Source organism: Thalassophryne amazonica, chromosome 9, assembly GCF_902500255.1.
Source record: "Thalassophryne amazonica chromosome 9, fThaAma1.1, whole genome shotgun sequence".
NCBI lineage: Eukaryota > Metazoa > Chordata > Actinopteri > Batrachoidiformes > Batrachoididae > Thalassophryne > Thalassophryne amazonica.
In genome coordinates this window covers 104,016,521-104,029,600 of record NC_047111.1, presented here as the reverse complement: position 1 = coordinate 104,029,600, position 13,080 = coordinate 104,016,521, and the positions used below count along the sequence as shown (strand labels likewise).

Here is a 13,080-nt window from a genome sequence, read left to right as displayed (position 1 = left end):
AATTATGGTTTTGCTTTAAAAATAAAATTATTCTGGATAGAATAACTACATTAATGTAAACTCTTAAGATGTACAGTGATATATAACATGTATCTGTTAATTTTAAAATAACTCACTAATTCTGAAGATTTGAACATTAACACACAGATGCCCAAAGGGGATTATGGGTAACACAGCCTCTGCTCATACTGATTGGTTGATTCATTCTATGTAAAAACCAACACAAGTGAATCAATGTAACATGTGTTGGTGTGCTTTGGTAAAATAAATAAATAAATGTGCTTTGGTAAAATATGTCTTTTTTTTCATTTGTATAAAAAAATAAAGAATTTTCAAGATCCCGCTAGACTGCGCCTAAGCGCACGCGTGATGACATCACAACTCTATCCGGTTAGGGAGACAAGTTTTCTTTCAATAATAAGAACTGTCAAGAACTGTGTGGTGATAGGAATCGCCGTTTGAATGCTTGAATAATGATGTCAGTCGCACAAAGAAATCAAACAATAGTGAAAACATGTTCGGTGCGGTGTCATAATGCATCAATCAGTCGCTCCATGAGGCATCATAATATCCGATCAGTTAGCGGCTCGGTGTGGTGTTATAACAGATCAATCAGTCGCTCCGTGAGGCGTCATAACATCAAGCCTGGTTCATATGGCAAGATCATTAGGCCAATATCGGACCCGATCTTCACCTTCCGACAATCTTAAGGACGCCCCGACAATCATGATGGCGCTAAATATAATCTTATAAAATATTCCTGCCATGTGTGGTTTGTAAGAGCACTCTGATCTGCTCAGAAGGAGGAGCAAAATGTGACATGCAGCCAATCAGAAAGCGAGGTGTTTGACCTGGGAATGTTCGTGTGTGAAATCTGTTTGTGTGTGTTGTTTTTACCGTGTGGCTGACACCACACACTGTACAACTAAACCTGTCAGCTCTATGATTTTTTTTTTATCTCCACGTGTGGGGTCTCTCAGGTTTTGGAAACCTACAGATAATTTTAAAATCCTGCAGTCAACAACACTGTGATATAACTGGTCACCAGTAGATGGCAGTGTTCTATGCATTTTGATGCCGGTTATATCACATGGCCTGAATCACAATTGAACAAACTTTTCGGCTTTTGGAGAAGCAACCTGGGCTTCTTCTGGCATTTTTACATAAAACAAACACAATAACAATGTCTAGAAACCCAGAGAATATATTCACGAGCGTTTTAGGCAAAATATACAAAGAGTTTAATGCTGTTGACCGTGTGAAGCCTGATCAGAGCGTCTCAAATGCATTTCTTCTGTCGTGAATACCCGTAATGCACTGGGCACAGCTGCATGTCCACACTAAAACCTTCAAAATTAGTGCATTACTTTAAAACTAACTACATAAACTAAAGCATATATCTCATATTTTCACTTTATAAAACTTCAGACATGACGTTAATTTAAATAACTTGTCCAAAATTAGTTTGGTTAAAAATTTAACCATAAGTTAAAACTGTATGCCTCTGGATGACTTGGGTGCTATTGCCAGCATATTAATATGGGGTAAAACGAAATGATTTTTTTTTTCTTTTCTATGAACAGTTCTCCTTTGCCTGCAGAGGATAGAGGGGTTTCCTCTGGAACCAGTTATTTTCTGTTTGTAAAGGATAGAACTTCGCATTTACTACAAAAAGCTATGTCTGCAAAAATGTTAGCGGTCTACAAATTCATTCATTCATCGTCTACCGCTTAGTCCAATTAACGGTCGCAGGGAGCTGGAGCCTATCCCAGCAGTCATAGGGTGTGAGGCGGGGTACACCCAGGACAGGTCGCCAGTCTGTCGCAGGGCCACAAACAGACAAACAAACACAGACACACCCACACGCACACCGATGGACAATTTAAAGATTCCAATCCACCTAAACTGCATGTCTTTGGATGTGGGAGGAAACCGGAGCACCCGAGGGAAACCCACACAAACACAGGGAGAACATGCAAACTCCACAGAGAAAGGCCACGGGAATTGAACCCATGACCTTCTTGCTGTGAGGCAACAGTGCTAACCACTAATCCACCATGCCGTCCCGGTCTACAAATTATTGGACCAAAACTTATCGGAAGACAATTGTTCTGATGATGGTTTTCAAAGTTATCTGAAAAGCTAATGCCGATAATGAAAACATTATCTTCGATAATTAGCAGTTAGCAGATTAGCAGAACTGTGCCCACCACTGGATATTATCTTGTATTATTTATCATACATGCTACATGTAGCACTGTACACAGCATGAACAATCCATCACAGCTGAAATATTAGTGTTAACCTTTAAAACATCGAACATGGAATATTTCTCCAAGGAACCCAGCTTTTTGGAACTGATTTTATTCTCATAGTAATCAGATTCGGGCAACACGTTGGATTAGTGGGTTAGCACTGTTGCCTCACAGAAAGAGGTCATGGGTTCGATTCCCACCTGTGGCCTTTCTGCGTTGAGTTTGAGTGTTCTCCTTGTGTTTGTGTGGGTTCTCTCCGGGTGCTCTGGCTTCCTCCCACATCCAAAGACATGCAGGATAGGTGGATTGGAAACTTTAAATTGTGTGATTGTGTTTGTTTGTCTATATGTGACCCTGCGACAGACTAGTGTCCTGTCCAGGGTGTAATCTTCTTCACGCTCTATGACTGCTAGGATAGGCTCCAGCCCGCCGCAACCCTTAATTGGAAGATGTGGTTGAAGATGAGTGCGAGTAATCAGATTGGTTCAGGTTTGTTTTTTGCTAAATGTGTTTCATCTTCTCAAAATGATATGAATACATTTACTTTATGTTGTGGCGTAAAATTATGTGCAAATACAAGTTAGAGAGTTTATACTTGCACCGCCAACACTCCACAATTTTTTCAGTCCAACCAAGATTAAGGAATTCTAGAAGATCCACCTCAACATTGAATCAAGTATTATTTTAATCACCAAATTTCTTCAAAATATGTTCATATCCTTTTGTGATATCCTGCTGACAATAAAATAAGTTGTTTTTTGTTTGTTTGTTTGTTTTTGTAAACAGACAAAATGCCCTAACATGCCTAAATTCAAAACTGGTTAAGGTTCCTCACTTTGGTGATTGGTCATTAATCGATTCCTTAAATCTGGTGAATTCGCCCTATTGAGGTATCCCATAGCCTTATCAGCTACAGAAGGTCAAAACGTCCTGCTTGTTTTTCCTCCAGAAAGATTTCAACGGCCCTGGTGATGCATATGGTTCCCTCTTCATCTGCCCTTCCCTACAGTCTGCAGTTGTCGACAAGGCCACTTCAGACTCTACGCATACAAGGACAGACACTGACATGGACACATGCTCCCCCCACCACCTCCCCCCTTGAGTTTCTGCCCCACCCGCACTTGCCATTCCTCCTCCCCCCTCCGGGAGGCCGCGTGGCAGAGCCTGCAGCAGCCTCCACTCCCCCCCCCAAGCTAGGCTGTGCGGTATTTCTGCTGCGGCCCACACTCACTTTGCCTCAGTTTGAATGATGGACTGTTTCAAAGTTTAGCGCACATAAACAATCAAATGTATATGTGCAGTTGTTTTAATTCTGATGTGTGCCATTATTCCGTTCAACTAGTAATAATTATGACTGCTATGACAAGCAATCATACTTTGTATGATTACTTGTCTGAGGTAATTGGGTGTGAAGATGAATTGCCCTTGAAGGGACCAATAAAGTCTGAAATTTGAAAATAATCCCTTGCGCACCATAGAAGTGCTACTGTCAAAATAACAAGGAGAAACCACATGACAATTGCAAATGAACATTATACCACCAAAATGTAAATTTTTATGCCTTTCATAACATTTATAAGAGACTGGATGCATTCAACGCCTGACAACTTGCTAAAACAAATATTTCAAATATTCTGTGTCTCCTATGTTCAACCTGTGTGGAACTTAATGAATGCAAACCGAATTTCAGACATTTTATATATATTACTCTGGAACAAACGGGACAAACAGTGCTGTAAAGGATAATAAGCAGGACGTTAAAGAGCAAACTTCACTTTCCCTCAGAATGAATGAGATGAACAGGAAGCGATCGCAGCTCACATAAATTCCCATTGAAAATAACATTGAAACAACCTGAGCTTCTCGCATGTTTAAATAAAACAAACACAATAACAACGTCTAAAACCTAGATAATATATTCACAAGAGTTTTAGGCACAATATACAAAGAGTTTTATGTTGCAATGTTAATGTTGTTGTCCATGTACAGTGGTTAAATTACATCGTGATCCAAGTGTCTCAATGCATTTCTCAATGTTACTGACATCTCACATAGCAGCGAACTCTGAGATTTTGCAGATACTGTTTCTTTTGTATTAAATGCATACTGTTTGTTTAATCCTCAAGTGACCAAACTATTGTAGTGACTAACATGGTAGGATAATTATAGCATCAAATATGCGAACATGTCAATGCTTTAACACAAATCTCAATGAACCTATCAGTCATCCTTTGTGACAATCATAAGCTATTTTCATCCTCACTCAAGGCATCAAGAATCAGTCTCAATGCTTGAGCAGCTGTATCTTGCTATTCTAGGTCTATTGGCAATGCTTCCTTGAAAAACAGTAAAATATAATGATTACAGTTGGCAAATTACCATACCATCTGAAGCTGTAATGCCAAAAATCTCATAGAACTTCCCCGGGAGTCATAAGTGACCTCGCACAACTTTGGATTGCACTTGCCACACAGCTCGGCCGATCCTTGCAAAATTATATGAACAAATGCAGAACAAATAGGTTGACAAATTCATGCTAGGAAACTTTTTTCTGATTAAAAATAGAAAAATGGTGCTCAAAAATATATGCCCGGGGTCATAAATGTCCGTCCTCGGTTGCTAGAGGGTTAATATTTCAATAAACTGACAAAACAGTAAGTGTTATAACTGTTATTATAAACTACTGTAATACATGTGATTTGAATATTTGCTGTCTGTCAGTGGCTGGAAACACTTTTCAGCTATATGTATGAAGTCAGAACAATAGGCACCACCATGGGCTTGAGTCTTACTTGCGATATAGAGAGATGCGTTACGACTGATGACCTTGCCTGCGCTGTTCTCAGCCACACAAGTGTAGAAGCCCTCTTGCGTATAACCAAGCCTGCCACCTCCCACAATCAGGAAGAAGAGGCTGCCGTCTGGTAGGATCATGGTCTGCCACTGGTCAGCTCGTTTCTCCATTTCTAGCGGCTGGCTGTTATGCAACCAACTAATAGTTGGCTTGGGGTTGCCATCCGCCTGGCAGGAGAGCCTTGCAGGAAAGCCTACTTTCACCACCACATCAGAAGGCTGGTGGATGATTTGAGGAGGCGTCTCATCTGCATGAACTCTGGTTCCTGGAAAACACACAACACAATAAACCATACTGCAGAAATGTTGACTTTTTTCTTTTCTTTTTAGCAACTTCACTATTGGCCAACTGCGTGCTGACAGTAGTGGGTACAGTTCAGCTAATAAGCTAACAGCTAACTATTTCGCAAGATGATTAGCTTTTGAAAACCATTGGTAGACCAACTAGCTTCCACTAGATCTGGTTCCGCTAACTTTACGTCAGACAAGATTTTTTTTTTAAATAAAGTTGAACCGTCAAAATATTTGTAAACCCTAAAATCATTTGTTGGTTCGTGTTGACGTTTGTCGTACACTAATCTAATAAGCAAAATTGACACATAGTGTGAAGGCAACAAGCATCACCTCGAGGACATGGAGGAGCAGGAGGTCAAGCCAAAGTAAATGCATTAATTAGACTATTAAAATGATTTCCATGTCTGCTTTTATTTCTTATTACATCCGCCAAGGACATAATAAAATCATTGGCGTTTATTTATTTATTTGTCTGTTTGTTATCAAGATTACATCAAAACTAATGCAAGGATTTTGACAAAATTTTCACCACAGACAGATCCAAGGAAGACTGCATTAAATTTTGGAGGTGATGCAGATCTGGATCCGGATTCTGGATCAACTTTTACTTTATATAGGCTTTGAAAGATTACTTTTGGCAGGATTACATCTAAACTACTGCACAGATTCTCACCAAATTTGCACTACAGGTACATATATACAGGTACATATTCCATGGCCTATGTTGTCTTCCATAGGCCATGGAAGACACCATTAAATTTTGTAGGTGATTTGGATCTGGATTCTGGATCAAGTTTCTCTTTACATGCTTTTAAGGATTATGTCAAAACTATACTTCATGGATTCTCACCAAATATGCGCCACAGACAGATATTAGGGCATGGAAGACTCCACTGAATTGGAGGTGATCCGGATCTGGATTGGCGGACGTCAGAAATTTCCTATTGCTTTTGTTCATTAACACTTTCTATACTGTGCATAAGCTGTGTCATGAATGTAAATGTTTGTTTAATTTTATTTAAGATAAGATATTCTTATATTAGTCCCGCACAGGGAAATCAGCTATGTCACAGTGATAATAATGTGCAATTGTAGGACAGAGTAAAATGTGTAAAGAAGAGGCAGGGTTAATATCTGCAGGCAGGTTTAATGTTTACAGTGCATCTAGAAGGTATTCACAGCTCTTCCACTTTTTCATGCTGTTATGTTACAGCCTTATTCCAAAATGGAGTAAATTAATTTTTTTCTCTCAAAATTCTACTCACAACACCCCATAATGACAAAATGAATAAAGTATGTATTTTTTATTTTATTTTGCAAATTTATATATATATATATATATATATATATATATATATATATATATATATATATATATATATATATTCACACTCTTTGTTCAACACTTTGTTGATGCAACTTTGGCAGCAATAACAGCCTCAAGTCTTTTTGAATATGATGCCACAAGCTTGGTGCACCTATCTTTGGGCAGTTTTGCCCATTCCTCTTTGCAGTGCCTCAGAAGCTCCAGTAGGTTGGATGGGGAGTGTCGGTGCACAGCCATTTTCAGATCTCTCCAGAGATGTTCAATCAGATTCAGGTCTGGGCTCTGGCTGGGCCACTCAAGGACATTCACAGAGTTGTCCTGAAGCCACTCCTCTGCTATTTTGGCTGTGTGCTTTGGGTCATTGTCCTGCTAACAAATGAACTGTCACCCCAGTCTGAGGTCAAGAGTGCTCTGGAGCAGGTTTTCATTCAGGATGTGTCTGTACATTGCTGCATTCATCTTTCCCTCAATCCTGACTAGTCTCCCAGTTCCTGCCACTGCAAAACATCCACACAGCAGGATGCTGCCACCACCATACTTTACTGTAGGGATGGTGCCTGGTTTCCTCCAAACATGACACCTGGCATTCACACCAAAGAGTTCAATCTTTGTCTCATCAGACCAGAAAATTTTGTTTTGTCATTGGTCTGAAAGTCATTCAGATGCCCTTTGGGAAACTCCAGGTGGGCTGCCATGTGCATTTTACTAAGGAGTGGCTTCTGTCTGGCCATTCTTGTTGTCGTGTGTTACCTGTGCTGCTCCACAGCCTGTTCAGTGGATTTTTATTTTATTTTTTAGCACTGTTGTCGTGCGTTACCTGTGCTGTTCCACAGCCTGTCCAGTGGATTTTTATTTTATTTTTTACCACTTGTCGTGTGTTACCTGTGCTGCTCCACAGCCTGTTCAGTGGATTTTTGTTTTGTTTTTTGGCACTGTTGTCATGTGTTACCTGTGCTGCTCCACAGCCTGTCCAGTGGATTTTTATTTAGCGCTGTTGTCGTGCGTTGCCTGTGCTGCTCCACAGCCTGTCCAGTGGATTTTTATTTTTATTTTATTTTTTAGCACTGTTGTTGTGCGTTACCTGTGCTGCTCCACAGCCTGTCCAGTGGATTTTTATTTTATTTTATTTTTTAGCACTGTTGTTGTGCGTTGCCTGTGCTGCTCCACAGCCTGTCCAGTGGATTTTTATTTTTATTTTATTTTTTAGCACTGTTGTTGTGCGTTACCTGTGCTGCTCCACAGCCTGTCTAGTGGATTTTTATTTTATTTTAGCACTGTTGTCGTGCGTTACCTGTGCTGCTCCACAGCCTGTCTAGTGGATTTTTATTTTGTTTTAGCACTGTTGTCGTGCGTTGCCTGTGCTGCTCCACAGCCTGTCCAGTGGATTTTTATTTTTATTTTATTTTTTAGCACTGTTGTTGTGCGTTACCTGTGCTGCTCCACAGCCTGTCCAGTGGATTTTTATTTTTATTTTATTTTTTAGCACTGTTGTTGTGCGTTACCTGTGCTGCTCCACAGCCTGTCTAGTGGATTTTTATTTTATTTTAGCACTGTTGTCGTGCGTTACCTGTGCTGCTCCACAGCCTGTCCAGTGGATTTTTATTTTTATTTTATTTTTTAGCACTGTTGTTGTGCGTTACCTGTGCTGCTCCACAGCCTGTCCAGTGGATTTTTATTTTTATTTTATTTTATTTTTTAGCACTGTTGTCGTGCGTTGCCTGTGCTGCTCCACAGCCTGTCCAGTGGATTTTGATTTTGATTTTATTTTTTTTGGCACTGTTGTCGTGTGTTACCTGTGCTGCTCCACAGCCTGTCTAGTGGATTTTTATTTTATTTTTTACCACTGTTGTCGTGTGTTACCTGTGCTGCTCCGCAGCCTGTCCAGTGGATTTTTATTTTATTATTTTATTTTATTTTTTTTTTTTTTTATCACTGTTGTCGTGCGTTACCTGTGCTGCTCCACAGCCTGTCCAGTGGATTTTTATTTTATTTTTTAGCACTGTTGTCGTGCGTTACCTGTGCTGCTCCACAGCCTGTCCAGTGGATTTTTATTTTTATTTTTTACCACTGTTGTCGTGCGTTACCTGTGCTGCTCCACAGCCTGTCCAGTGGATTTTTATTTTTATTTTATTTTTTTGGGCGCTGTTGTCGTGCGTTACCTGTGCTGCCCCACAGCCTGTCCAGTGGATTTTTATTTAGCGCTGTTGTCGTGCGTTACCTGTGCTGCTCCACAGCCTGTCTAGTGGATTTTATTTTGTTTTAGCACTGTTGTCGTGCGTTGCCTGTGCTGCTCCACAGCCTGTCCAGTGGATTTTTATTTTTATTTTATTTTATTTTTTAGCACTGTTGTTGTGCGTTACCTGTGCTGCTCCACAGCCTGTCCAGTGGATTTTTATTTTGTTTTAGCACTGTTGTTGTGCATTACCTGTGCTGCTCCACAGCCTGTCTAGTGGATTTTTATTTTGTTTTAGCACTGTTGTCGTGCGTTACCTGTGCTGCTCCACAGCCTGTCTAGTGGATTTTTATTTTGTTTTAGCACTGTTGTCGTGCGTTACCTGTGCTGCTCCACAGCCTGTCTAGTGGATTTTTATTTGTTTTAGCACTGTTGTTGTGCGTTACCTGTGCTGCTCCACAGCCTGTCTAGTGGATTTCTATTTTGTTTTAGCACTGTTGTCGTGCGTTACCTGTGCTGCTCCACAGCCTGTCTAGTGGATTTTTATTTTGTTTTAGCACTGTTGTCGTGCGTTGCCTGTGCTGCTCCACAGCCTGTCCAGTGGATTTTTATTTTTATTTTATTTTATTTTTTAGCACTGTTGTTGTGCGTTACCTGTGCTGCTCCACAGCCTGTCTAGTGGATTTTTATTTTATTTTAGCACTGTTGTCGTGCGTTACCTGTGCTGCTCCACAGCCTGTCTAGTGTCGGATTCCCTGTTTGGGAATCCGCTAGCTTAGCGTAGCTACTAGCTCTTAGCCGTTTTAGCATGGCGGCTTCTCCTGTCTCTCCCGTACTTTTCTGCTCTGGGTGTGAAATGTTTAGTTATTCCTCGGCCTCTTTTAGCAGTAACGGTACATGTAATAAGTGCAGCTTATTCGTAGCTTTGGAGGCCAGGCTGGGCGAATTGGAGGCTCGGCTCCGCACCGTGGAAAATTCTACAGCTAGCCAGGCCCCTGTAGTCGGTGCGGACCAAGGTAGCTTAGCCGCCGTTAGTTACCCCCTGGCAGACCCCGTGCAGTCGGGAAGGCAGGCTGACTGGGTGACTGTGAGGAGGAAGCGTAGCCCTAAACAGAAGCCCCGTGTACACCGTCAACCCGTTCACATCTCTAACCGTTTTTCCCCACTCGACGATACACTCGCCGAGGATCAAACTCTGGTTATTGGCGACTCTGTTTTGAGAAATGTGAAGTTAGCGACACCAGCAACCATTGTCAATTGTCTTCCGGGGGCCAGAGCAGGCGACATCGAAGGACATTTGAAATTGCTGGCTAAGGCTAAGCGTAAATTTGGTAAGATTGTAATTCACGTCGGCAGTAATGACACTCGGTTATGCCAATCGGAGGTCACTAAAATTAACATTGAATCGGTGTGTAACTTTGCAAAAACAATGTCGGACTCTGTTGTTTTCTCTGGGCCCCTCCCCAATCAGACCGGGAGTGACATGTTTAGCCGCATGTTCTCCTTGAATTGCTGGCTGTCTGAGTGGTGTCCAAAAAATGAGGTGGGCTTCATTGATAATTGGCAAAGCTTCTGGGGAAAACCTGGTCTTGTTAGGAGAGACGGCATCCATCCCACTTTAGAGGGAGCAGCTCTCATTTCTAGAAATCTGGCCAATTTTTTGGGATCCTCCAAACTGTGACTGTCTAGCGTTGGGACCAGGAGGCAGAGCTGTGGTCTTATACACCTCTCTGCAGCTTCTCTCCCCCTGCCATCCCCCTATTACCCCATCCCCGTAGAGACGGTGCCTGCTCCCAGACCACCAATAACTAGCAAAAATCTATTTAAGCATAAAAATTCAAAAAGAAAAAATAATATAGCACCTTCAATTGCACCACAGACTAAAACAGTTAAATGTGGTCTATTAAACATTAGGTCTCTTTCTTCTAAGTCCCTGTTGGTAAATGATATAATAATTGATCAACGTATTGATTTATTCTGCCTAACAGAAACTTGGTTACAGCAGGATGAATATGTTAGTTTAAATGAGTCAACACCCCCGAGTCACACTAACTGTCAGAATGCTCGTAGCACGGGCCGGGGCGGTGGATTAGCAGCAATCTTCCATTCCAGCTTATTAATTAATCAAAAACCTAGACAGAGCTTTAATTCATTTGAAAGCTTGTCTCTTAGTCTTGTCCATCCAAATTGGAAGTCCCAAAAACCAGTTTTATTTGTTATTATCTATCGTCCACCTGGTCGTTACTGTGAGTTTCTCTGTGAATTTTCAGACCTTTTGTCTGACTTAGTGCTTAGCTCAGATAAGATAATTATAGTGGGCGATTTTAACATCCACACAGATGCTGAGAATGACAGCCTCAACACTGCATTTAATCTATTATTAGACTCTATTGGCTTTGCTCAAAAAGTAAATGAGTCCACCCACCACTTTAATCATATTTTAGATCTTGTTCTGACTTATGGTATGGAAATAGAAGACTTAACAGTATTCCCTGAAAACTCCCTTTTGTCTGATCATTTTTTAATAACATTTACATTTACCCTGATGGACTACCCTGCAGTGGGGAATAAGTTTCATTACACTAGAAGTCTTTCAGAAAGCGCTGTAACTAGGTTTAAGGATATGATTCCTTCTTTATGTTCTCTAATGTCATATACCAACACAGAGCAGAGTAGCTACCTAAACTCTGTAAGGGAGTTAGAGTATCTTGTCAATAGTTTTACATCCTCATTGAAGACAACTTTGGATGCTGTAGCTCCTCTGAAAAAGAGAGCTTTAAATCAGAAGTGTCTGACTCCGTGGTATAACTCACAAACTCGTAGCTTAAAGCAGATAACCCGTAAGTTGGAGAGGAAATGGCGTCTCACTAATTTAGAAGATCTTCACTTAGCCTGGAAAAAGAGTTTGTTGCTCTATAAGAAAGCCCTTCGTGAAGCTAGGACATCTTTCTACTCATCACTAATTGAAGAAAATAAGAACAACCCCAGGTTTCTTTTCAGCACTGTAGCCAGGCTGACAAAGAGTCAGAGCTCTATTGAGCTGAGTATTCCATTAACTTTAACTAGTAATGACTTCATGACTTTCTTTGCTAACAAAATTTTGACTATTAGAGAAAAAATTACTCATAACCATCCCAAAGATGTATCGTTATCTTTGGCTGCTTTCAGTGATGCCGGTATTTGGTTAGACTCTTTCTCTCCGATTGTTCTGTCTGAGTTATTTTCATTAGTTACTTCATCCAAACCATCAACATGCTTATTAGACCCCATTCCTGCCAGGCTGCTCAAGGAAGTCCTACCATTATTTAATGCTTCAATCTTAAATATGATCAATCTATCTTTGTTAGTTGGTTATGTACCACAGGCCTTTAAGGTGGCAGTAATTAAACCATTACTTAAAAAGCCATCACTTGACCCAGCTATCTTAGCTAATTATAGGCCAATCTCCAACCTTCCTTTTCTCTCAAAGATTCTTGAGAGGGTAGTTGTAAAACAGCTAACTGATCACCTGCAGAGGAATGGTCTATTTGAAGAGTTTCAGTCAGGTTTTAGAATTCATCATAGTACAGAAACAGCATTAGTGAAGGTTACAAATGATCTTCTTATGGCTTCGGACAGTGGACTTATCTCTGTGCTTGTTCTGTTGGACCTCAGTGCTGCTTTTGATACTGTTGACCATAAAATTTTATTACAGAGATTAGAGCATGTCATAGGTATTAAAGGCATTGCGCTGCGGTGGTTTGAATCATATTTGTCTAATAGATTACAGTTTGTTCATGTAAATGGGGAATCTTCTTCACAGACTAAAGTTAATTATGGACTTCCACAAGGTTCTGTGCTAGGACCAATTTTATTCACTTTATACATGCTTCCCTTGGGCAGTATTATTAGACGGTATTGCTTAAATTTTCATTGTTACGCAGATGATACCCAGCTTTATCTATCCATGAAGCCAGAGGATACGCACCAATTAGCTAAACTGCAGGATTGTCTTACAGACATAAAGACATGGATGACCTCTAATTTCCTGCTTTTAAACTCAGATAAAACTGAAGTTATTGTACTTGGCCCCACAAATCTTAGAAGCATGGTGTCTAACCAGATCGTTACTCTGGATGGCATTTCCCTGATCTCTAGTAATACTGTGAGAAATCTTGGAGTTATTTTTGATCAGGATA

General features: G+C 40.6%; 1 protein-coding gene across 2 annotated transcripts in view; it reads right to left on the bottom strand.

The window, feature by feature from the left end:
* Positions 1 to 13,080, bottom strand: part of robo4 (roundabout, axon guidance receptor, homolog 4 (Drosophila)) — a 75,203-nt gene that overhangs the window by 55,984 nt on the left and 6,139 nt on the right. For both annotated transcript variants that reach the window (XM_034178884.1, XM_034178885.1), the window contains exon 2: positions 5,048 to 5,374. In XM_034178884.1, the coding sequence (XP_034034775.1) occupies positions 5,048 to 5,374 (327 nt within the window). The remainder of the gene's footprint in view (positions 1 to 5,047; positions 5,375 to 13,080) is intronic.